Source organism: Platalea leucorodia, assembly GCF_965183815.1.
Source record: "Platalea leucorodia genome assembly, contig: HAP1_HAP1_SCAFFOLD_77, whole genome shotgun sequence".
NCBI classification, from domain to species: Eukaryota; Metazoa; Chordata; class Aves; order Pelecaniformes; family Threskiornithidae; genus Platalea; species Platalea leucorodia.
The window spans coordinates 202,823-225,816 of NW_028121441.1; the positions used below are offsets into that span (position 1 = coordinate 202,823).

General features: G+C 59.8%; 2 protein-coding genes across 2 annotated transcripts in view; one reads left to right on the forward strand and one right to left on the reverse strand.

Annotated features, from left to right (window-relative positions):
- LOC309603411 (olfactory receptor 14J1-like) overlaps positions 1–22,994 on the reverse strand; it is a gene marked incomplete at both ends in the record, with an annotated part of 96,024 nt that overhangs the window by 8,034 nt on the left and 64,996 nt on the right. The window lies entirely within an intron of this gene.
- LOC309603413 (scavenger receptor cysteine-rich domain-containing protein SCART1-like) overlaps positions 13,758–22,994 on the forward strand; it is a gene marked incomplete at both ends in the record, with an annotated part of 40,660 nt that continues 31,423 nt past the window's right edge. Inside the window, 4 exons of the mRNA XM_082338269.1 lie at positions 13,758–13,767; positions 14,256–14,565; positions 15,206–15,522; positions 15,609–15,923. Coding sequence (XP_082194395.1) covers positions 13,758–13,767; positions 14,256–14,565; positions 15,206–15,522; positions 15,609–15,923 — 952 coding nt within the window. The remainder of the gene's footprint in view (positions 13,768–14,255; positions 14,566–15,205; positions 15,523–15,608; positions 15,924–22,994) is intronic.

Below are 22,994 nucleotides of genomic sequence, written 5' to 3' on the forward strand. Positions count from 1 at the left end.
CAGCTGACGACCTCCGCAGGTTGCCCTGAACATACTGTTTGGACAGTTTGTGTTGTCGATTCAGGTGGCCAAAGGAATTTGTCACCAGCCCCCAAGAGGCTTCCCCCAGATGATGTCCTGCCCCTCGGCATTGCTCCATTAGAACCTGAAGTTATCTACACGTAGTTTTACCACCTCTGGCACCTCAAAGGCCAAGAAGCTTTTGCGTGTAGCTTCCTGCCCTCGGTCTCCATTAATTAGCATGGGAGCGGAGACAAGAGGTTCCCATGCGGGTTCCTGGTTTGGGTACACCTGAACTGAGGCAAGAGGAATCACCAGTCCTGGGGGTTTGTGGGGAGCACGGGAGCAAGCTGAGTCCCCTTGCAGCTCCAGGACTACAAACGCCGAAGGAGATGCCTCAGCTGACTCATCTGAATCCATTCTCTCGGCATGGGTAAAGGAAACCCCTCCCTGCCCCTCTCTGGTGTCTCTGTCTGATGGTGGGAAAAGGAGCGAGTATTCCCGTACCTAACTCTGTCTCTGAGAGGAGAAGTGACACTGCTGGGAAGAAGTGTCTCTGCAGCGCTGAGAGAGGGGACATCAGTGGTTGCTTCGGTCTGTGTCAGAGTAGGTTCCCTGGGAGACCTGGAGACATCTCAAGGGCTCCATCTTCTCCTGCGCTGGGCCGGGCTCCTGGGATGGAGAGAGTTGAGGGCAAGCAGGCACCACTGCAGAGCAGCTCATCCTGAGCGCCATCACGCGGCGCGTACGGGCCAACCAGGGGATCAGGCCCCGCCAGTGTGGGTTTATGAAAGGCAGGTCCTGCTTGACCGACCTGATCTCCGTCCATGGCAAGGTGACCCGCTGGGTGGAGGAGGGGAAGGCTGGGGATGCTGTCTGCCTGGACTTGAGTAAGGCCTTTGACACCGTTTCCTGGAGCCAGGGAGTCATACTGGGAGCACTGGGGTGGCACTGGGAGCACTGGGGGGAGCCAGGGAGCCACACTGGGACCAATGGAGCTGCACTGGGAGAACTGAGGGGAGCCCCAGAGCCGCACTGGGAGCACAGGGGCGCCACTGGGAGCACTGGGGAGAGCCAGTGAGCCGTAATGGGAGCACTGGGGGGAGTAAGGGAGCCGCACTGGCAGCACTGGGGTGTCACTGGGACCACTGCGGGGAGCCAGTTAGATGCACTGGGAACACTGCAGGGAGCCAGAGAGCCGCACTAGGAGCACTGGAGTGTCACTGGGAGCACAGGGGCGGCACTGGGAGCACTGAGGCTTTACTGGGATGACTGGGGGGTACCAGGGAGTGATACTGGGAGCACTGAGGGGAGCCCGGGAGCCACATTTGGGACTATGGGGCTACACTGGGAGAACTGGGGGGAGCCACAAAGCCGCACTGGAAGCAGAGGGGTAGCTCCAAGAGCACTGTGGCTTTGCTGGGATGGCTGGGGGGACCAGGGAGTGATACTGGGAGCACTGGCAGGGGCCAGGGAGCTGCACTGAGAGCACTGGGGCAGCACTGGAAGCACTGGGGGAAACAGGCATCTGCACTGGCGTGGCACTGGGTGCATTGGGGGAAGCCAGGAAGCCAAACTGGGAGTACTGAGTCTGCACTGGCAGTACTGGGGGGAGACACAGAGCTGCACTGGGAGCACTGGGGCACCACTGGGAGCACTGTGGAGAGCCAGGGAGCAGAAATGGGAGTACTGGGGTGACACTGGGAACACTGGGGAGAGTCAGGGTGCCAGACTATCAGCACTGGAGTGTAACTGGGAGCACTGGGATGAGACAGGAAGCCGCACTGGGAAGACTGGGGAAACACTGGGAGCATGGGGGGGAGGCAGTGAGTCATGCTGGGAAAACTAGGGTGGCACTGGGAGCACAGGGGTGATACCGGGAGCACTGGGGAGAGGCAGGAGGCCACACTGGGAGCACTGGGGGGAGCCAGGGAGCCACATTTGGGACTATGGGGCTGCACTGGGAGAACCGGGGGGAGCCACAGAGCTGCACTGGGAGCACAGGAGCGGCTCTGGGAGCACTGTGCCTTTACTGGGCTGACTAGGGGGTACCAGGGAGTGATATGGGGTGCACTGGAGGGGAGCAGGAAGCTGCACTGGGAGCACTGGGGTAGCACTGGAAGCACTAGAGGGAACCAGGGTAATGCACTGGGAGCCATGGAGCCACACTGGGAGCACTGGGGTGGCACTGGGAGCAGGGAGGGTGGCAGTGGGAGCACTGGGGGGAGTAAGGAACCTGCACTTGGATCACTGGGGCAGCACTGGGAGCACGGGGTGGAGCCAGGGAGCCACACTGGGAGCACTGGCGTGTCACTGGGAGCACTGGGGCTTTACTGGGAGGACTAGGGTAAGCCACAGAGTGATACTGGGTGCACTGGGGGGAGGCAGGGAAGGCAATAGGAGCCTTAGGTGTCACTGGGAGAACTGGGGAGAGGCAGGGAGCCATACTGAGAGCACCGGAGAGGCACTGGGTGCACTGCGGGGGGAGTCAGGAAGCCGCAGTGGCAGCACTGGGGCTGAACTGGGTGCACACAGGGGGCCAGGGAGCTGCACTGGGAGCACTGGTGTTATATTGAGAGCACTTGGGGGAGCCTCAGAGCTGCACTGAGAACACTGGGGTGTCACTGGGAGCACTGGGGGGATTCAGGGAGCTGCCCTGAGAGCACTGGAAGGAGCCATGGAGACGCACTGGGAGAACTGGGGTGGCACTGGAAGCACTGGGTGGAACCAGGGAGATGCAGTGGGAGCACTGGGGCTGCACTGGGAAGAGTGGGGGGAGCCTGGGAGCCGCTCTGAGAGCACTGGAAAGAGGCAGAGACGGGCACTGGGAGCACTGAGGCAGCACTGGGAGAAGTGGGGGCAGCCAGGAAGCTGATGTGGGAGTACTGGGGAGAGCCGGGGAGCCACACTGGGAGCACTGGGTTGGCACTGGGAGCACTGGGGCTTTACTTGGAGGAGTAGGGTGAGGCAGGGAGTGATACTGTGTGCACTTGGGGGAGCCAGGGAAGGCACTGGGAGCACTGGGTTGAACTGGGAGGACCGGGGAGAGCCAATGAGCCACAGTGAGAGCACTAGGGCAGCACTGGGTGCACCGCAGGGAGCCAGGAGGCTGTACTGGGAGCTCTGGGGCATCGCTGGGAACACTGCGGGGAGCCGGGGAGCTGCACTGGGACCAATGGGGCAGCACTGGGAAAACTGGGGGGAGCCACAGAGCTACACTGTGAGAAAAGGGGCAGCACTGGGAGCACTGGGACTTTACCAGGATGACTGGGAGGGACCAGGGAGTGATACTGGGTGCACTGGGGCGGCACTGGGAGCCCTGGGGAGAGCCAGGGAGCCATACTGGGAGCACTGGGCCACAACTAGGAGCACTGGGATGAGACAGGGAGCTGTACTGGGAGCACTGGGGTGTCACTGGGAGGACTGGGGTGGCACTGGGAGCATGGGGGCAGCACTGGGAACACTGTGGGGAGCAAGGAACCTGCACTGGGACCACTGGGGCGACACTGGGAGCCCTGGGGGGAGCCAAGGAGCCACACTAGCAGCACTGGGGCTGAACTGGGATCACACAGGGAGCCAGGGAGCTGCACTGGGAGCACAGGGGCAGCACTGGGAGCACTGGGGCTTTACTGGGATGACTGCAGGGGACCAGGGACTGATACTGGGTGCACATGGGAGGGCCAGGGAGCTGCACGGGGAGCACTGGGGCTGCACTGGGAGAACTGGGGGGAGTCACAGAGCTGCACTGGCAGCATAGGGGTGGCACTGGGAGCACTGGGGCTTTACTGGGATGACTGCAGGGGACCAGGGACTGATACTGGGTGCACATGGGAGGGCCAGGGAGCTGCACGGGGAGCACTGGGGCTGCACTGGGAGAACTGGGGGGAGTCACAGAGCTGCACTGGCAGCATAGGGGTGGCACTGGGAGCACTGGGGCTTTGCTAGAATAACTGGTTGGGACCAGGGAGTATTACTGGGTGCAGTGACAGGGGCCAGGGAGCTGCACTGGGAGCACTCAGGCGGCGCTGGAAGGACTGGAGGGGATCCATGAGCTGCACTGGGAGTTCTGGTGCCACACTGGGAGCACTGGGAAGAGCCAGGGAGCAGAAATGGGAGTATGGGGCGGCACTGGGAGCACTGGGGGGAGCCAGGGAGCTGTACTGGGAGCACTGGGTAGAGCCAGGGAGCCACACTGGGAGGACTACGTTGGCACTGGGAAGACTACGTTGGCACTGGGAGTACTGCGGCTGTACTGGAAGGACAAGAGGGAGGCAGGGAGTAATAATGGGAGGACTGGGGGGAGCTAGGGAGAGGCACTGGGAGCACTGGGGTGCCACCGTGAATACTAGGGGCAGCCAGGGATCTGCCCTGGGAGCACTGGGACTGCACTGGGAGCACTGGGGGGATGCAGGCAGCAGAACTTGGAGTGCTGGGGTGGCACTGTTAACACTGGGGAGAGCCAGTGAGCCGTACTGGGAGCACTGGGGTGCAACTGTAATAAATGGAGAGAGATAGGGAGCTGTACTGGGTGCACTGGGAGGTGACTGTGAGAAATGGATAGCACCAGGGAGCCACGCTGAGAATATTGGAGTGGCACTGGAAGCACTGGGGAGAGGCAGGGAGCCACACTGGGAGCACTGGAGCAGCTCTGGGAACACTGCGGGGAGCTAGGTAGAGGCACTGGGAGCCCTGGGCTTACAATGGGAGCCCTGGGGTGAACCAGGGAGCCTCACTGTGAGCTCTGGGGTGGAAGTGGAACCACTGGGGGGAATTAGGGAGCAGCACTGGGAGCACTGGAGTGTCACTGGGAGCACTTGGGGTGCCAGGGAGATGCACTGGGAGCCATGGAGCTACACTGGGAGCACTGAGGTGGCACCTGGAGAAATGGGGGAGTCAGGCAGAGACAATGCGAGCACTGGGGCAGCACTGGTGGCACTGGGGGAAGGCAGGGAGCTGCTCTGGGACCACAGAAGTGGCAGTGGGAGCGCTGCGGGAAACCAGGGAGCAACACTGGGAGCGCTGGGGAGGCACTGGGAGAACTGGGGGAAGTCAGGGACCTGCACCGAGAGCATTGGGGCTGTATTGGGAGCCCTGGGGTGCGCCAGGGAGCTGTGCAGGGTACCCAGCCTCCTGAGCTGGAAGACAGGGACGGGGAGCAGAATGAAGCCCCCATAATCCCAGGGGAAATGGTCAGTGACCTGCCACACCACTCAGACACGCACAAGTCTGTGGGGCCAGAGGGGATCCACCCAAGGGTACTGAGGGAGCTGGCAGAGGTGCTCACCAAGCCACTCTCCACCATCTATCAGCATCCTGGCTAACCGGGGAGGTCCCAGTTGACTGGAGGTTAGCAAATGCGACGCCCATCTACAAGAAGGGCCGGAAGGAGGATCCGGGGAACTACAGGCCTGTCAGCCTGACCTCAGTGCCAGAGACGGTCATGGAGCAGATCATCTTGAGTGCCATCACGTGGCACATACGGTACAACCAGGGGATCAGGCCCTGCCAGCGTGGGTTTATGAAAGGCAGGTCCTGCTTGACTGACCTGATCTCCTTCTATGACAAGGTGACCTGCTTAGTGGAGGAGGGGAAGGCTGTGGATGTCGTCTACTTGGACTCTTGTAAAGCCTTTGACATGGTTTCCCATAGCATTCTCCTGGAGAAACTGGCTGCTCCTGGCTTGGAAAAGTGTACTCTTTGCTGGGTAAAAACTGGCTGGAGGGCTGGGCCCAGAGAGTGGTGGTGAATGGAGTCAAATCCAGTTGGCGGCCAGTGACAAGTGGTGTCCCCAGGGCTCAGTGTTGGGGCCAGTTCTCTTTAATATCTCTATCAATGATAGAGACGAGTAGATTGAGTGCACCCCCAGTAAGTTTGCAGTTGACACCAAGTTGGGTGGAAGTGTCGATCTGCTGGAGGGTAGGAGGGCCCTACAGAGGGACCTGGCCAGGCGAGATCGATGGGCTGGGGCCAACTGTGTGAGGCTCAACAAGGCTCAGTGCCGGGTCCTGCACTTGGGGCACAACAACCCCAGGCAACACCGCCGACGTGGGGAGCAGTGGCTGGAGAGCTGCCTGGCGGAAAAGGACCTGGGGGGTGTTGGTTGACAGCCAGCTGAACATGAGCCAGCAGTGTGCTCAGGTGGCCAAGAGGGCCAATGGCATCCTGGCTTGCATCGGGAATCGTATGGCCAGCAGCACCAGGGAGGTGATGGTGCCCCTGTACTGGGCACTGGTGAGGCTGCACCTCGAATCCTGTATTCAGGTTTTGGGCCTCCCACTCCAAGAAGGCCATGGAGGGGCTGGAGCGTGGCCAGAGCAGGGCAGCGAGGCTGGGGAAGGGTCTGGAGCACAAGGCTGGTGAGGAGCAGCTGAGGGAGCTGGGGTTGTTTAGTTTGGAGAAAAGGAGGCTGAGGGGAGACCTTGTTGCCTCTACACCTGCCTGAAAGGAGGCTGCAGCCAGGGGGGTCGGTCTCTTCTCCCCAGTAACAAGCAATAGGACAAAAGGAAATGGCCTCAAGCTGTGCCAGGGGAGGCTTAGGTTGGATATTAAGAAAAACTTCTTCACTGAAAGGGTAGTCAGGCATTGGAACAGGCTGCCCAGGGAAGTGGTTGAGTCTCCATCCCTGGAGGGATTTAAAAGCTGGGTATATGTGGTGCTTGAGGACATGGTTTAGTGGTGGACTTGGCAGGGATAGGTTAACAGTTGGACTCGATGATCTTATCGGTCTTTTCCAACCTTAACAATTCCATGATTCTATGAATCTCTCCATACTGGCTAAGGAAGGATCTCTCAGTCTCAGGAAAGGGATCTCAAACCCTGAGAGGCATCCCTGCTCGAGGGGAGAGTCACCTGGCCTGCCGTCCAGCTGCCATGCAGGGAGAGCTCTCATTGGGCCCATCCTGATGGTAATATTTACAGGGTGAAGTAGTTGGCTGCCAGTCAATAGCATAGACAAGATATCTTCATTTTAGCTCTGGCAACTTGTATTTTTGGCTTTCAAAACCACCTTTTGGAATCTTGTTCAAGACACCTTCACTCCCTTGTACGTCAGCCAGGGGCTTTCCAGCTCACACATTCACCCCAAGGACGTGAGGGCTGTTGCTCCTGCGTCAGCCTGAACCAAAGTGCGGCTCGGAGTCAAGTGTATCCGTCACATTGACCAGATGCAGGAACTTTGAGGGTTTTATTCCTTTAACCCTTGCCTCTCTCCCCTCATCCTCTTTTCCTAGGGTGTTTTGGAGTTTAAGGGGGGATTTTTTGTTGTTGGAGGTGTTTCTGTAATTATTTTGCTGAGGAAGGTGGCGCAGCCTTGAAGCCCTGGGAGGCGGGGAAAGGTCTTACGTCCGGCACAAAGCCGGGAGCTCTGACCCCACCGTGAGCCCTTCTCTGCCCACGGCTCCCAAGAAGCATTTTCACCTCCCCACGGGTCTTCCCGGTGCCTGCTGGGATCCCTGCCCTGGAACACGCCAGAGCACGGGCACCGCTGCTGCTGCGGGAGACACGACGGGACAGGGGCCCCGCCCACCCGCTTCCGCTGGAAGCCCCGCCCCCTCCCAGCACCCGCAGGGGCCCTGTGCCCCGGAAGTCGCTCTCCTCTACCGGCCATGTGCTCCGCTGGGATTGGCTGGCAGGACCGGCCACCACTCCTGCCGTCCTGAGGGGCACGCCCCAAAGGAAGCCCCCTGTCATTTCCTACAAGGAGGCCGCCACTTCCAACAGCCTCATTCCCCACGTCTTTTCATCCTGCACTGTGATTGGCTGACAGCCATTTCAGAACACCTTCATATCCACATGTTCTCAGGGAGCCCTCCAATTGGCCGCCCACCTCATTTGGTCCAGGAAGTGCTCAAATATAAAAATATCTACATTTATTTAATATATATGTATTTAAAAGTGTACAAGTACATATATCTATTTTACTTTTATTTAATAAGTACAGTATTTTTAAATATATACTTTTGTATATGTATTTAAGTATAGAAGTTTTTATGTATATGTAAACATTTATAAAGCTATAGCAAGTAAATATATATAGCCTTAAAAACATAGGTATAAAACAGATAAAATCTGTTTTTAATAAGAGCTACTGGAGTGAGCACTTAAAGTTTAAATGTGAAGAGAAACAAAAGGAAGAGGCCACGTTGGGGTCCCCCACTTTCCCAGGCTGCAGAACAAGCCCTGACAGGTCTGGGGTGGGGGGGCTTCAGGAGGGCAGAGGAGTGCCCGAAAGGTGGTGGGGTTTGGACAAGCTGGAACGTGCCCAAGGGCTACGGCCACCTCCAAGGAATAAAAGACTCCTTTGCCATGCGATATTGAATATATATCATCACATATATATATATATATATATAAAAATATATAATATCTATAATATATAATAATACACAATATTATATATACCACAATATATATAATATATAATGATATTGTAATATATAATAAAATTTATTATATATTTAAATTATATTATATTATAGTATAATATTACACCAATTATTATATTATATTGTATGGTATTGTATTGTATTAGAATTATTGGTATAATTATGACATTTGTTATCAAAAGTATTATAATAAAATAAATTATTATAACAATATATTTAATATGATTATAAGTATTATAATTATTAAAATATAATTATTATATTATATTAAGCTATATTATAATATATTTAATAATATATATATATATATATAATATATATCACCATATATATACAATATATCACCGCACGAGTACATAGGAAATATGTTGGTATGTGCTTGTGAGGTCACCGGAGCCTGAGTAGCCCAATGGCAAGTACATGGAAATGGGCAGATACGTACTTGTGAGGCCACTCTCAGACAACAGGCCAGGGGCTGACTCATGGCATGTGCAGCTTGTTGTGAGGGCTCTGCTGCCTGAGTAGCTGCTAGGCCAGGAGCAGGCCCATGGCTTGTGTCTGTGCTTCTGAGGTCACTCCTGCCTGAGGAGCTAGTAGGCCAGGAGCAGGCCTATGGATTGTGTAAGTGCTTGTGAGGTCACTCATGCCTGAGCAGATGATAGGCCAGGAGCTGGCACATGGCTTGTGAATGTCTTTGTGATGTCAGTGGTGCCTGAGTAGCTGGTAGGCCAGGAGAAGCATGTCTTGTGCTGGACATTTTGAGGTCAGAGGTGCCTGAGAAGCTGGTAGGCCAGGAGTAAGCACCTGTCTTGTGTAGGTGTTTGCAAGGTCATTTGTGACTGATGAGCTGATGGGCCAGGAAGAGGCCCATGGGTTGTGTAAGTGCTTGTGAAGTCACTGCTGCCCTGGTAGCTGATAGGCCAGGAGCAGGGCCATGGCTGGTGTAGGTTGCTGTGGTGTCACTGGTGCCTGAGTAGCCGATAGGTTGGCTGTTGGGTCATTGGTGTCCAAATACCTGATAGGCCAGAAGCAGGCACATGGCAGGTTTAGATGTTATGACATCACCTGTGGCTGAGTGACGGATAGGCCAGGAGCATGCACATGGCTTGTGTACGAGCTTGTGATTTCCCCGGTACTGGATCAGCTTATAGGCCAAGAGCAGGCATAGGGCTTGTGTGGGTGCTTCTGATGTCGTCAAAATAATGTTTAGTCCCCACCCAAACATGGCTTTTTGGAAGACCAATCAACAGCAGAGGCCTGTGCACAGCACCCACCCCCGTGTGACTGTGTAACTCTTGAGCAGACAGCGATGGCAGCAGGAGGGTGTGAGGTCACCGTCACTCTAACTGCTGAGCACCCAGTGGTGGCTGTAGGAGGGTGTGAGGTCACCGTCACTATAACTGCTGAGCACCCAGTGGTGGCTGTAGGAGGGTGTGAGGTCACCGTCACTCTAACTGCTGAGCACCCAGTAGTGGCTGTAGGAGGGTGTGAGGTCACCGTCACTACAACTGCTGAGCACCCAGTGGTGGCTGTAGGAGGGTGTGAGGTCACCGTCACTGTAACTCAGAAGCACACAGCTGTGGCAGGAGAAGGGTCTGAGGTCCCGTCACCGATGGCACCGCGTGGCCGTGGGGCTCGGTGCACAGCGGCCGTGTGCATCAGCGGGGCATGCCGGGGGCCGGGAGCTGCCCGGCCCCGTGTCTGCGAGGCCGAAGGAGCAGCCCCTGCAGCCCTGGCTGGAGCAGTCGGGGTGGGGGTGGCTCGGGGGCACCGCAGGGATGTGCCTGGGCACGGTGCCAGGAGGAAACCACAGACTTCCTGCCCGGGCGCTGCGCTGCGCAGGGAGCGCGGCGAGCGCTGCGAGGCCATGGGGGCTGTGGTTTGTGCACCTGCAGGCTCCAGCTCCCGATGCGCCTGTGGGGAAGAACGGCCCCTCGGGGACAGGCTGAGAGTCAGGGGCCTGACGGAGCCTCTGGGCTGCAGGTCTGCTGCCAGGGCAAGGCCATGGCCCAGCTCGGGCTCCTACGAGGGACCCAGGGTGGGGCTGTGCAGGGAGGGACGGGCGAGCCAGCCCTCCTGGGATGGAGCTCTTCCCCTGCCCAAGGCCCTTGCCCAGCTGCTGCTCCCAGCACAGCAGGGTCCGTAGCAGGGGCAGGGGCTGTTTCCTTCCCATCCTGACACAGACCCTGGTGCAGTCCCAGCTCCGTGGTTCCACAGCTCAGTGGTGGCTGGACACTCACACCTTGGCCTCTTGGATGAGCCCACCGTAGAAGATGCTCAGTGCTCCCAGTCCCCACAGCAGGGTGCAAGGGGTGACGGACTCATTTCCCCTCCACACTCAGCTTCTCCCATGATGATTCCCTTACGTAGCAACCATGACACCCGCAGCAGGACACATATGTCCCTCATATATGGTCATGAATGGCGCTCGCGAAGTTCATTGGAGGGCTGGGCTGTGTCGGAGGGGAGATAGCTCCCGACAACGTCTCAAAAGGTGCTGCTGCTGCTTTGATTGGCTCCTCCTGCAGCTGTGTCGGCATCTGCAGAGATATATTACCCTCCCATCGTCGTTGTCCCCGTGAGTCCCCAGGAGCCGTGGCAGGGAGTGGGGCGCAGCAGGGCTGTGCCAGCAGGGCAGGAGGCTCAGGATGGGGATGGAGGCACTCGTGTCCCCGCGGCTGCTGTGGCTGCTGCTTTGGGTGCAGCTGTGCAGGGGTAAGTGCCGGTTCCCTTGTCTCACAGCCCAGGGCCAGCGGGTACCAGTGGGGTCATCGGGATCCCTTTGGGAATGGGGTTTCTTTCCAGGCTCCACTGAGACAAGGGTCAGAAGGTCCATGGACCTTGTGCCTTTTCCTGTGCCTCTCTGTGTTTAAGGCAGCCTGTGCCTGCCTGCATTTATGGACTCCCCCATCCTGGGTGACCCTTTTGGGACCCCTTGTTCCCCAGTTCTGTGCCCCTGAGGCTGGCAGTGGCCCAGGTGGTGATGGCAGCACTCAGCGACCCCCAGGGCACAGCCAATCTCCAGGGTGCCCCGGAGGGTTTGTGTGCTGCTCCCTGCCCCAGGGTGCAGGGGAACCCCGACCCCAGGAAGGCAGTTTGTGCCCCACAGAGAGAAGGGGCCCGGGCTGTCTGCACCCACAGGTGGCAGAGAAGTTTCCTTCCTGGGGGCCTCGGTCAAGCACAAGAGTTGGCCTGATGCCTGGGCAAGGAGACGATATGGGTTCGGGGGATCCTTGGGATCATCTCGGTGCTCCCTGAGGACATGGGAAGCCCTGGGGGTGGTGTGGGTTTGGGTGGTGGCAGGGCAGGTGGTGGGCAGGGGAAGCTGCGGGCCTGGGGGCATGGGGCTTTCCAGGGTGTGCTTGGCTGGGGAGATGGTGCCCTGTGCAGGGCCTGGGGGCACGGTGTGTGGGTGGGCATGGGCAGGGGGCTGTTGGAATGGGAGGAGGTGCCAAGGGCTGTGGGGCAGTGAATGGCCCAGCAGGGCTGGGGTTGGCCCCCCCAGCCTGCCCAGCCCGTGGGGAGAGGAGGGACCCCCACACTTCCCCAGGGACAGCTCAGAGAGGAGAGGGCTCCCAGCCTGGTGCTGTGACTCGACTCCCAGACCTGCAGCCTGGGACTCGGCCCTCTCCTGACCGGTCCCGTGTTTTGGTGTTTGAAGGGGCTGCGGAGGTGAGGCTGGAGGCTGGCGGCGGGCGCTGTGCTGGGAGAGTGGAGGTGAAACACCAGGGCCAGTGGGGGACCGTGTGTCATTTCTCCTGGGACATGGCCGATGCTGCAGTGGTTTGTAAGCAGCTGGGCTGTGGGTCTGCTGTTGAAGCTCCTAAGTACGCACACTTTGGGCCAGGATCTGGCCCCATTTGGATGTCTTATGTTGGCTGTCGTGGCACCGAGTCTGCCCTGTCTGACTGCAGACACAGTGGATGGGGTAACCATTACTGTGATCACAGCTGGGATGCTGGAGTGACGTGTTCAGGTAAGGGGTCAGCCCTTTCCCCACCTTTGAGACCAGGATGCGGGGAGGGAACTGGCTGTGCCCTCAGGAAGAAATGAGTGGATGCCACAGCAGGGCCCAGTGTGGCCAGTTGCACTGCTGAGCTGGGACATACGTTGTTGGTTTTGCCAGTCCCTGAGGAAAGCCCTGTGAGAGCCCACCCTGGGTGCGCGCACCCTTCCTGGTCCCTTACATGGCTCAGCCCACCCTCCATTGGTGCCTGGGGCTCAGGTGAAACCCCCTCCCTGCCCCTTTGTGTCTGTTGGTGCCCATCTTTCTCCTCCCATTCAGGCAGGACCTGTCTGGCATTGCCAGCGGCCAGGTCCCCCCATGCCAGAGGCACCGAGAGTGGCTCATGTGGTCACACACAGCCCCGGGGAAGGGCACAGAGTGGCCAGGGACTTCTGGGTTGTGCCTCCTGGCAGGCATGAGTCCCTCGGCCTAAGCAAAGGGGCTGCTCAGAGGGGGAAAGCGCTGGCCTTGAGCAGAGGAGCAGGGTGGGGCGCAGAGCATCCCATTCCTCTCCCAGGGTCACCCCATGAGAGCCAGCCCACGTGGACATGGCCCCGTGCTGTCAGTGCTGACCCCCTGCCCAGCCTCTCCTGCCTGCCCCAGCCCCGGCTGCCCTGTGCCCCAGGGGCTTTGCCAGCACTTGCACTGTCCTCGGTGCCTGTCCTTGCACCGGGAGCTTGTGTCAGCCCAGGGCTGCCCCTCTGCCCGCTCTCCTGCCCTCTGCCTGGCCGTTGATGGGGATGTGTGTGCCTGGCAGTGCACTCTGGCCCTGGCTGAGGACCCCCTCCCTGGGCAGGTGCCAGAGTGGGGGGCTGGCACAGACACTGACTGTACATAGAGCTGTGCCATAGCTGTACCCCGTGAAATAGCCCATCTAACAGCAGTGCCCCAGCAGCCTGAGACCACCCTGAGAGAAGGGTGCGTTACTGGGAATTCCAAGGGTTCCTCAGCCAGGCCCTGAGCTCAGTGGGCAGATCAGGCTGCAGCAGCCAACAGTGCCTTGGCCAGTCTCCCTGGGCCCCAAGTGCTCGCAGTGCTGCCAGGAAGCCCAGGGTCTCCAAAATGGCAGCAGTTTGTCCGAGCAGTGCCTACGGCTGGGGGTTTGGGAGAGAAGCAAGGCCACAAGTGCTGTGCTGATGGCTGAGGAGCGGCAGGGTGTCCCTGGTGTCTTTGTGCCATCAGCAGCCCCTGGGAGCTGCTGGGAGGGTTGTGGGGCTCTGTGCCTGTGGCCACCTTGCAGACCAGGTGGGACGTGGGCATGTAACAGCCAGAGGGCTCTGGCAACTCTCCGGGGACTTTGATTGCTCCAGGATTTGTCCGGCTGGTCGGAGGGGAGAGCCCTTGCTCAGGACGCGTGGAGATCCGTGATGAGGACCAGTAGAAACCTGTCTGTGACTCAGACTTTGGTCCCAAAGCTGCCGACGTGGTCTGCGGGGAGTTGCAGTGTGGCGCAGCCCTGTCTGTGCCCAGGGCAGCTCACTTTGGAGAAGGTGTTGGTGCCACGTGGGACAGAGAGCTGCAGTGTGTGGGGAATGAATCCTTCCTCATGTTCTGCCCCAGGGGATTCCGCAGAGACCAGCCCTGCACCCACACGAACGCCGCTGGTGTCACCTGTACACGTAAGGACTGAGGGTGGGGTGTTCCATATCTGGGGGTGTGCTGGGGCCAAGGGGAGCAGGACAGGGACAGTGCCATGCTGTGCTGGGTGTGAGGGCTGGAGGGGTGATGTGGTTGCCTCCAGCCTTAAAATCATGCAGAAGGAGGAGAAAGGCAGGCTCTCCTCCATTTGGCTGCTCCTCCATCTCCAGTGGAAGCAAAAGCACAAGTCTACCCTCTCTCATTTTTCTCTGTTCCCGATGACACAGGGTTCAGGCTGGTGAACGGCAGCACGGCGTGTGAGGGGAGGGTGGAGGTGCAGGTGCTGGGGACCTGGGGCACCCTCTGTGCCTCCCGCTGGGATCTCTCGGACGCCCACGTTCTCTGTCGTCACCTCGACTGCGGGTTTGCTGAGTCCATTCCCAGAGGAGGGCATTTTGGGAGAGGCACCGGACCTCTCTGGAGAGACTCATTCCACTGTGACGGGACTGAAGCCCACCTGGGACAGTGCCCAGTGACAGCCCTGGGGGCTTCACCATGCTCCCATGAGAACGATGCTGCTGTCATTTGCTCAGGTGAGTGCTGGGACAACGCTGTGTTAACTCCATTTGTCCCTTGGGTGTTGCATGGCCACCCAAAGCAGAGGACCCCATGGCAGCAGCAGGGTGAATTTCTGCTGAAAGAAAAGAAACCCTAGATTCACCAGGAATCTCTGCCCCACCCTGGGGATCAGGCCCAAACTTGTCCTGTTTGATCGGAAAGGCCCCCCTTGCTCTGCTCCCTGCCAGGGACACAGGCTCCCAGGCCCAGATCCCCAGGGATGCAGAGAGGCAGAGGTGTGTGTGCTCTGCCCCATGGCTCAGCAGTGCCAATGGCAGCGCTGAGGTGGGGCAAGGCTTGTCCTGGGGCTGCCTGTCCCCAGGCCACCGCCGGCTGCTGCTCCCTCCTGCGGGAGCTGCCCCATCTGCCTCAGCAGGGACGTGTTGGGTGGCTCTGCCCCACCAAGAGCAAAGAGAGGGTCTTGCTCAGGAAGGCTCAGGGACTGGGGAAGCAAGCCTGTGGAAAGCTGCTCCTGAAGCTGACCGCAGAGGGCTGGGGGCGGGCGGGTGAGCTGCAGGGTGTTGTGAGGGTTGGAGAGCCTGGAGAGGTGCTGCAGGTTTGTGGGCTGCCTGGTGCTGCTGAGGGCTGGGGCATGGCTGCTCTCCCCAGGCCCAGGCAGCTCCACAGCCCTGCGGCTGGTGGGTGGAGGGAGCCGGTGCGACGGGCGAGTGGAGATCTTGCAGCGCGGGACGTGGGGCCGAGTCCTGGATGAGCAGTGGGACATGCAGGAGGCCAGCGTGGTGTGCCGGCAGCTGCGGTGCGGAGAGGCAGAGAGAGCCTACAACCCCCCGAAGCCTCAGAGAGGGACGGGTCCCGTGGGGCTGCGAGGGGTCCGGTGCGCAGGGCACGAGGCCAACCTGACCCTCTGCAACACCTCCCTGCCCGTGAGCGCGCTGGCAGCAGGGATTGCAGAGGACGTGGGGGTCGTTTGCTGGGGTGAGTGGCACTGCACAGGCCCCCCAGGCTCGGGGCTGGGTGGGCAGCCGGCCCCTGATGGCAGCTGGGGTTTCTTCCTGCTGCAGGGAGCCGGCAGGTCCGGCTGGTGAACGGGCCCGGGCGCTGTGCTGGCAGAGTGGAGATCTACCACCAGGGCAGCTGGGGGACTGTCTGCGATGACCAATGGGACCTGTCTGATGCTGCCGTCGTTTGCCACCAGCTGGGCTGCGGAGGGGCGGTGGAGGCAGTTGGCTCCGCCCGGTTCGGGGAAGGCTCTGGTCAGATTTGGCTGGACAGCGTGAACTGCTCCGGGGCCGAAGCTGCTCTCTGGGACTGCCCGGCAGGGTCCTGGGGGCAGCACGACTGCGAGCACAATGAGGACGCAGGAGTCGTCTGCTCAGGTCTGTGCTGGGAGCTGTGGTGGGAGCCCAGTGCCTGGGGAGACCAGGACAAGGGGAGAGCCGACAACAGCCGAGGCTGTCCCTGGCTGCCTCTGAGCCCCTGCCTGAGCCTGTCCTGGGGACACCCATGCACAAACCCCCTCGGTCCCACTGGGGGCCCCTTGTAAGCTGAGCTGTCCCCAAGGGTTAGCGGGGAGGGCATGGGTGTCTGTCCGTCAGGGACTTCTCTCTGCCCCTGGCAAAAGGGTGACTTGCTGGCCGTGCCTCTGCCTGGCTGAGGGCCTGGGGGGTGAAGAGGCTCCTCTGCTCCCATAGCCCCAGACCAGCCTGTTCCCCTCTGGGCTCTTTCCTCCCAGATTTCATGGCCCTGAGGCTGCACAACAGCACCAACTGCTCTGGGCGCCTGCAGGTGTTCTACAATGGCACATGGGGGACCGTTTGCTCCAACTCAATGACTCCCAAAACGGTGTCGCTGGCATGCAAGGAGCTGGGCTGTGGGGATGAAGGGACGCTGGAAACACGCCTGCCCTATGGTAGGGTGTCTGGTCTCACCTGGCTGGATCGCGTGGAGTGTGGGGAGAGAAACAGCTCCTTCTGGCAGTGTCCTTCTGCTCCCTGGGACCCACAGTCGTGTGATGACCTGCGAGACGAGACCCACATCACCTGCAATGGTAATTTGGAGCTCCGCGGGCACCAGCATCCCCCCAGCTCCTGCTCCCTGCTGGGCACAGTCAAGCGCAGAGACAGGGCCTACAGGGGCTTTTACAGGGGCATGTCCTGGGCTGCCTGCGCCATCCTGCCCAATACCCAGAGCAGGGCCCTGGGCTCTGTCCTGGCCACCATGACCAGTTTTGCAGGAGGGGCAATTTGGGTGGGATGTGTCAGGGATATATGAACGCGCACGCACACACACACACACACACAGCGCGTGTGAGAGACGAGGCTCCCTGGTACCTGCACACCCACCCTCTCAGCCCAGCTCTCCTTCTCCTCTTCTGCAGCTGCACCCAGGACAGCAGCACCAACCCCCTGAGCGGGTCCCCGCCAGCGCCGGGTCTTCTCAGGGCCAGCTGTGACCCATGGCGGGAGGGAAGGGGCTCCTTGCTGGGATGTGAAACTCCCAGGAGGAGGCACTGGGATAGCAGTGGGGCGGGGGGGTTGGGAAGGGCTGTCATTTCCCCATCAGGGTGGGAGCTTCCTCATGACTCACTCCTGGGGTTGTCTACCCCTGGTGTAATGGGGGTCAGGACTGGGGTGTCCCAGCCCCCCACCTCTCCCAGGCCTGGTGCTGCCCTTTTTGTGCTCCTGCCATGCAGATCCCACCCGGGGCCGTCCGACCACCAGCGGGAGAGTCTCATTGCCCGTCATCATCTGCATCATCCTGGGGGCCCTTCTCTGCCTTGTCCTGGCCCTCCTGGCCAGGCAAGTGCAAAGCGCCAGGTCTGGGCACGGAGGTGGGTTGTGGGGAAAGATGCCTCCTGGCAAGGCCAGGGGTGCTGTGAGGTGTGAGTGAGTGGCACAGGCAGAGCTGGGGGGATAAGGGTGTGTGCTGCTTTCATTCCCATGCACCGCCTCCTTGACTGCCTGACCATGGGCCACCAGCAGCAAGGGGTAGAGAGGGTCCGGACATGGGGGGAGGTAGGGATGGGTTGAGGACAGAAATGGCAGAGCCGGACTAGAGGAGCGGAACTGTACTGTGGCGATAGCCGTGTGCTGGCCCAGGGGACCCAAAGCTGGGGGAGCAGAGCGGGATCCCATCCTGTCTCTGCCTGTCCCTGGGCCAGCCCTGCTGCTGTCCACAGGCTCTGGGAGAGCTTGGGAGCCCTTCCCTGAGGCCGTGTATGAGGAGATCGGTTACAGCCCGGCGTGGGAGAAGCAGGCGAGGTTCAGTGGCTCAGGTGGGTGTGGGTTCCTCCCGGGGGGCACATCTGCCAGGGTCTTCCCCCTCATCCCCACCCATGGCTGACCCCCTGCAGTCCCCTGGCCCATGGTCCCTGCAGTGCTGGGGCTGTGGGGGCTGTGGGGAGAGCAGCCAGGTCCTGGGCCCAAGAGAGGAGCTTCCTCCCCACCAGTTCCTCCCCTCCCAGCTGGGGACAGCCCCTCTCTGCCTGTCCCTGCACCCCTATGGGACACCTGAGGGGGGAGGGAAGGGGCTGTCCCGGGGCAGCTCTGGGAGCCCCTTTGAGACAGGGTTTGTCCCAGGGGAGCAGGATGAGTCCTGAGCCCTGAGCCCTTCTCCCCACTCAGCCCTGCCTCTGGGGGTCCCCCGTCCCCAGCAGCACTGACCACAGGCCTGGTCAGCAGAGTGCACTCCCCTAACAGCCGCTGCGCCTCTCTCCAGGCTCCTCTTCAGAGGGGTCCCTGACCAAGCTGGAGCCCTACCCCGGGGACAGCAAGGAGGAGGATGGTCCGGGATCAGCAGCAGGTAATAGGGTGCGGGAAGGAGTGGATCTCTCCTCCCTGCAGACATGTGAAGAACAGCAGTGTCACCGTCGGAGCTGGGGAGGACATGGAGGGGTGTCTCCTGTGGTGCTGCCAACACCGGTGTCTGAGTCCCATGTCCCTGAGCATCCTCCCATCCTCTGCTCTGCAAATGTATCTTCTCCCTGTCACCAGCTCCCCTCTCCCTTCAGACGTCCCTGTCCTGCCTGGAGGTGACCCAGCGGATGGCTATGATGATGCCAGGGAGGTTTCTGAGCCTGGGGAGGATCGTGCCCCTGGGCAGGGAGGCTGGGAATTGGCCAGGGCACGAGAGGAGGCAGCAGGGTCCAGGGATGCACCTGGAGGTGAGAGGGAAAGAGAGCGCTGCCGGATCCTGGGCTGCCATCCCTGGTGCCAGATGAATCCTTGCTGTACTGAGAGCCCAACGTCCTGGGTGGGGGAACGTGCGCCAGGAGTTGTCCTTGGGGGCCCGGGATAGGGAGAGGGAGCTGAACATCTCCAGACTGGTGGGGAGAAGGGAGGAAGGTGATGTACAGAGCAGGAGGATCACCCCATGCGGCGAACGTGCAGTGGCTGCCTTGCTGCTTGCAGGGGCAAACCTGTGCTCCCAGAGATGCGCTGGGGCCCCTGGAGCTGAGGGAGATGCCTGGTTCCTGTCCCCAGAGAGCACAGGCTATGACGATGCTGAAGAGGTGTCTCTGGCACATCCCCCTGAGGACACACAGGCTGTGACACCGGAGCTCAGTGCACAACAGTCCCTGAGCCCCGCGCCAGGAGAGCCCGTCCCTGCCATGCAGCTGGGTGCAGCCAGGAGGGAGGAGAGGTCTGTGCAGCTGGGAGAGCCGTGAGCACCAGGGAACCGTCTCCCTTTTCCCACAGGCAGCAGAAACAGCCAGGCAATTCCTCTCTTTGTATTCCCCTGTTTTTGCATCGTGCCTCCATATTTGTTCTTATTAAAAGCCTTTAGGGGTCTGAGCCACAGCTGGTGCTTGCCTGGTGTGATGTCGGGGTGTCTCCCTGAGGCTGATCAGGAGGAGCGGAGCACAAAGACATGGTGGTGGGGAAGGGGCATGTCTCAGGGACAGCAGTCTCGGGGTCAGATTGTGGGGCTGCAAGAGCCCATGGTCCCTGGGGATATTCCTGCTGACAGCGACATTTCCGTCCTGCCAGCCACAGTTTCCAGCCAAAATGTCTCTCTCCAAGGTCCCAGGAGTGCCCATCTCTTCACCTCGGGGTTCCCCAGTTGCTCTTTCCCCTCCCACAGCAGTGTTGCCCCATTCCCTGCTGGGAGCTCCTCCACCCCTGGGGTGACCCTGGGGGTGGCCCAGGGGGAGCCCAGGCTCACACACCCCTCTGCCCTGGTCCCTAGAGCTTTCCTGCTGGCAGCCCCCGGTCCCAAGCCAGCCCCTCCATCCCCAGCCCTGGGCCCATCTCTCCCTGTGGAGATGCAGGGCTGGAGCCTGCCCTGCTGGGGGTTTCCCATGGGATGGGGGCTGTGTTTGCAGTGCCCGTCTGTGTCACCCGTCCCCTTGGGGGTCTCGCCCTGGAAACGCTGCTCTCCCGTGGACTTCCCACAGCCGTGCTCTGCCCAGGGTGGGGCAGCAGTGCAGAGGGTTGGGGTCCCACTGTCACACCCTCGGGGAGGTCCTCGGGAGCTGCAGGAGCAAGCCCAGATCTGGGGCACAGGGATGATCCTGCATTGCTCCAGAGCACAGACCCAGCCTGCAAGGCCAGATGGTTCAGGCCCCAAAATGCCATGAAATGGGCTCTCTCTACTCAGCTGTGCAGAAAATAGCATTTGAACCCTCCTGAGATGGAGGAAGTCCGGACTGCCTCTGCACTGGGGCCTGATCCTGGCACAGGGCTGTGCGACAGAGCACTGCCCCTGCACGTCTCTGCAGGGCAATGGGGCAGAAGGCGGCTCTTGCTGCAGGCGCTGCTCCCACGCTCTGGCCCACCCTGGGGTGCTTTGATGGAGAGGAGCAAAGCCCTTCCCTTGAGCCTCCTCTGCCCCCCAGGGCTACAGCCCTCTGTGTCACATCTGTCCCCAACTCCAGAGCAGGAGCAGAGCAACAGGCTGAGGGAAATGCCCTCCCTGGGCTGAGGTGCCCCCAGGCTCTGATGGCAGCCCAGGGCATGCGGTGGAGGGGACAGAGGAGCAGAAAGCTCACAGCCCCTCATCCAGGCACTGGGACTCCCCATGCACCCCTCTGCCCCCCAGCATCCCTGGAGGTGGGGGGAAGGGCAAGCTTCCGTCTCCCTGGGGCTAAGGGTCTCTGTGGCAGGGTGGGTGAGCATGGTCAGCTGTTAACTGAAAGGCCGACGGTTTGGCCACACGCAGGAGTGGTGTCCTTGTGGTGCTGCAGCTGGGGCAGTTGTGTCGCCCAGTGCCATAGACTTGTTCCCCACTGAGCCCCTGCCGGGCAGAGAGGGTTTGGGGGAATGAAAACCAGACCTCAGTCACCGTGAACATCTGGAGGGGTTGAGTGGAGGAGTTAAGGGGATGGGCTGCTCATCCAGTCTGCTTTGCACACATGGCCCCAAGGCCCATCCTTATCAGTGACTCTCCTATTCTTGCTCAGCAACAACCTAGAAGGACTCTTTGGGAGCAGTGAGAGTCCTGCAGGCACTGTCCCTGCATCCAAGCAATTTCAAGCTCATGCTCAAAGCTGGCCAGACAGTAACCTTGCTTGGACAGACAGTCTCTCCCTCTCCCCGTCCTCTCACTTGCTCTCAGTCACGAAAAAAGCCAAAGTCCTCTGGAGGTGCTGTAGAGCACCAGCTGAATGATCCTCAGCAGGGCTTTGTCAGCTGTCCTGGGCACATCAGAGGTCTTACTGGGACAGAGCTCTGGAGGGAGGATGCTGCCATTCAGGACTCCGCTCCAGGGAGTGCATCTCCCTGGGACTGCGGGGACGGTGGCCTCTGGTCTGGGAAATGGGGTCCAGGTGAAGGAGGTGTGTGAGGATGGGACCAGACTGTGCACCACTGAGAATGACAAAGAGGAGAGAGACAGGGTCTTTGCAGAGACCCCGCAGAGGAGAGATCTCGATCCCTGTGGAGCAGGGAAGGAGGGACAGCTGGAGACCACCCCAGAGGAGCTCTGAAGGGCGAGTCCTGACCCAGGAGGGGCTGGGGACTGTTGGTGCTGGAGGAAGGCTCCTTCGAAGCCACAGATCGACAGCTACAGAGCTGGGATGGTGCTCTGGCAAGAGGTGAAGGAGCAAGCAGGGCTGGGGCAGGCTGGAAGAAGGCAGATGGGCTTTGCAAACATGTAAGGGAGAAAATGATTGCTGAAGCCCGGGGATGAAGCAGGGACCTTTAGATGTTCAGTCTAACGCTCTCCCAGCTGAGCTACTTCAGCCCTGCCTTGCCCCCCCAGCCCTTGTCCCTATGGCAGCGGTGCCAGGCCCCAGGCTGACACACAGGAGGAGGCTCCTCAGGGAGGTTCCCAGGGAAAAGCTGTGCCCAGCCTCAGGCAGAGGGGACCTGGCCCCTCCCTGCCTCCAAGGCCCCGTGGGCTCCACGTTTGGTGGAGGCCAGCTCGCACTGGCTGTGCCAAGATGTGTGGGGTCCTTCTACAAATGTGACAGTGGCAAAGGTAAGTGGGCAGGCCAGGCATGCACAGCTGCAAAGGCTGAGGGTGGAAGAAGCATGGAGACCTTATCTCCTTCCCCATGGAAGGCCTCCCTCCCACCACCCTGTTTTCCCCAGCTCAACTTCACCCCTTTGTTCCCAACTCTTCTAGCCCTGAGCAGTGCAGGGGGATGGGCAATGGAGGCTGTGGTCAGTCCAGAACAGGTCCTCTCTGCTGCTCCTTCCTTCTCACACTTTTCCCATGGGGTCCGTCTTATGGGCTACAGTCCTTTGAGACGAACTTGCTCCAGCATGGGCTCTCCTCAAGCCACCATTCTTGCAGGAAATATCCTACGTCTCCAGTGCTGGGTCCTCCACAGACTGCAGGGCTTTCCTTCTCCACCGTGCTCTCTGCCATGGGCTGCAGGGAACCTGCTCTGGTGCCTGAAGCACCTCCTTCTTCACCAACCTCTGTGCCTGCAGGGCTGTTTCTCCCACTATTGTTTCCCTCACTCCTCTCCCACTTTGGCGGTTGTGTCCTTAAATACACTTTCACAGAGGTTCCACCGTCCTCGTTGATGGGCTCAGCTTTGGCCAGCAATGGGTCTGTTTGGAGCCAGCTGGAAGCAGCTCTGTCTGGCATGGAGGCAGCCCCTGGTCTCTTCTCACAGAGACCACCCCTGCAGCCCCCCCCGCTACCAAAACCTGCACCTGGACACCAAGACACAGTGTGAAGCTTTGCCTTGCTAAATGGTGTCCCCTGCTCTTCCCTCATCCACAAATAGAGTTTAGTCGCTGGGGAGGAAGGGAGAGAACCAGAGAAGGCCTTGATGCTGTGCAAACACAGGTCAGCACTAGCTACAACATTGGGGTGCTGTCAACACTGTTTTGGTCACAAATCCCAAACATAGCACCATACGGGCTGCTATGAAGAAAATTATCCCCATCCCAGCCAAAACCAGTACAATGTGCCTGGAAATACAGTTTCCAGGATTCGCTGCTCTATCACCTTGCCAGGGAGAGAGGTGAGGCTGAGTGGCCTCTAGTTCCCTG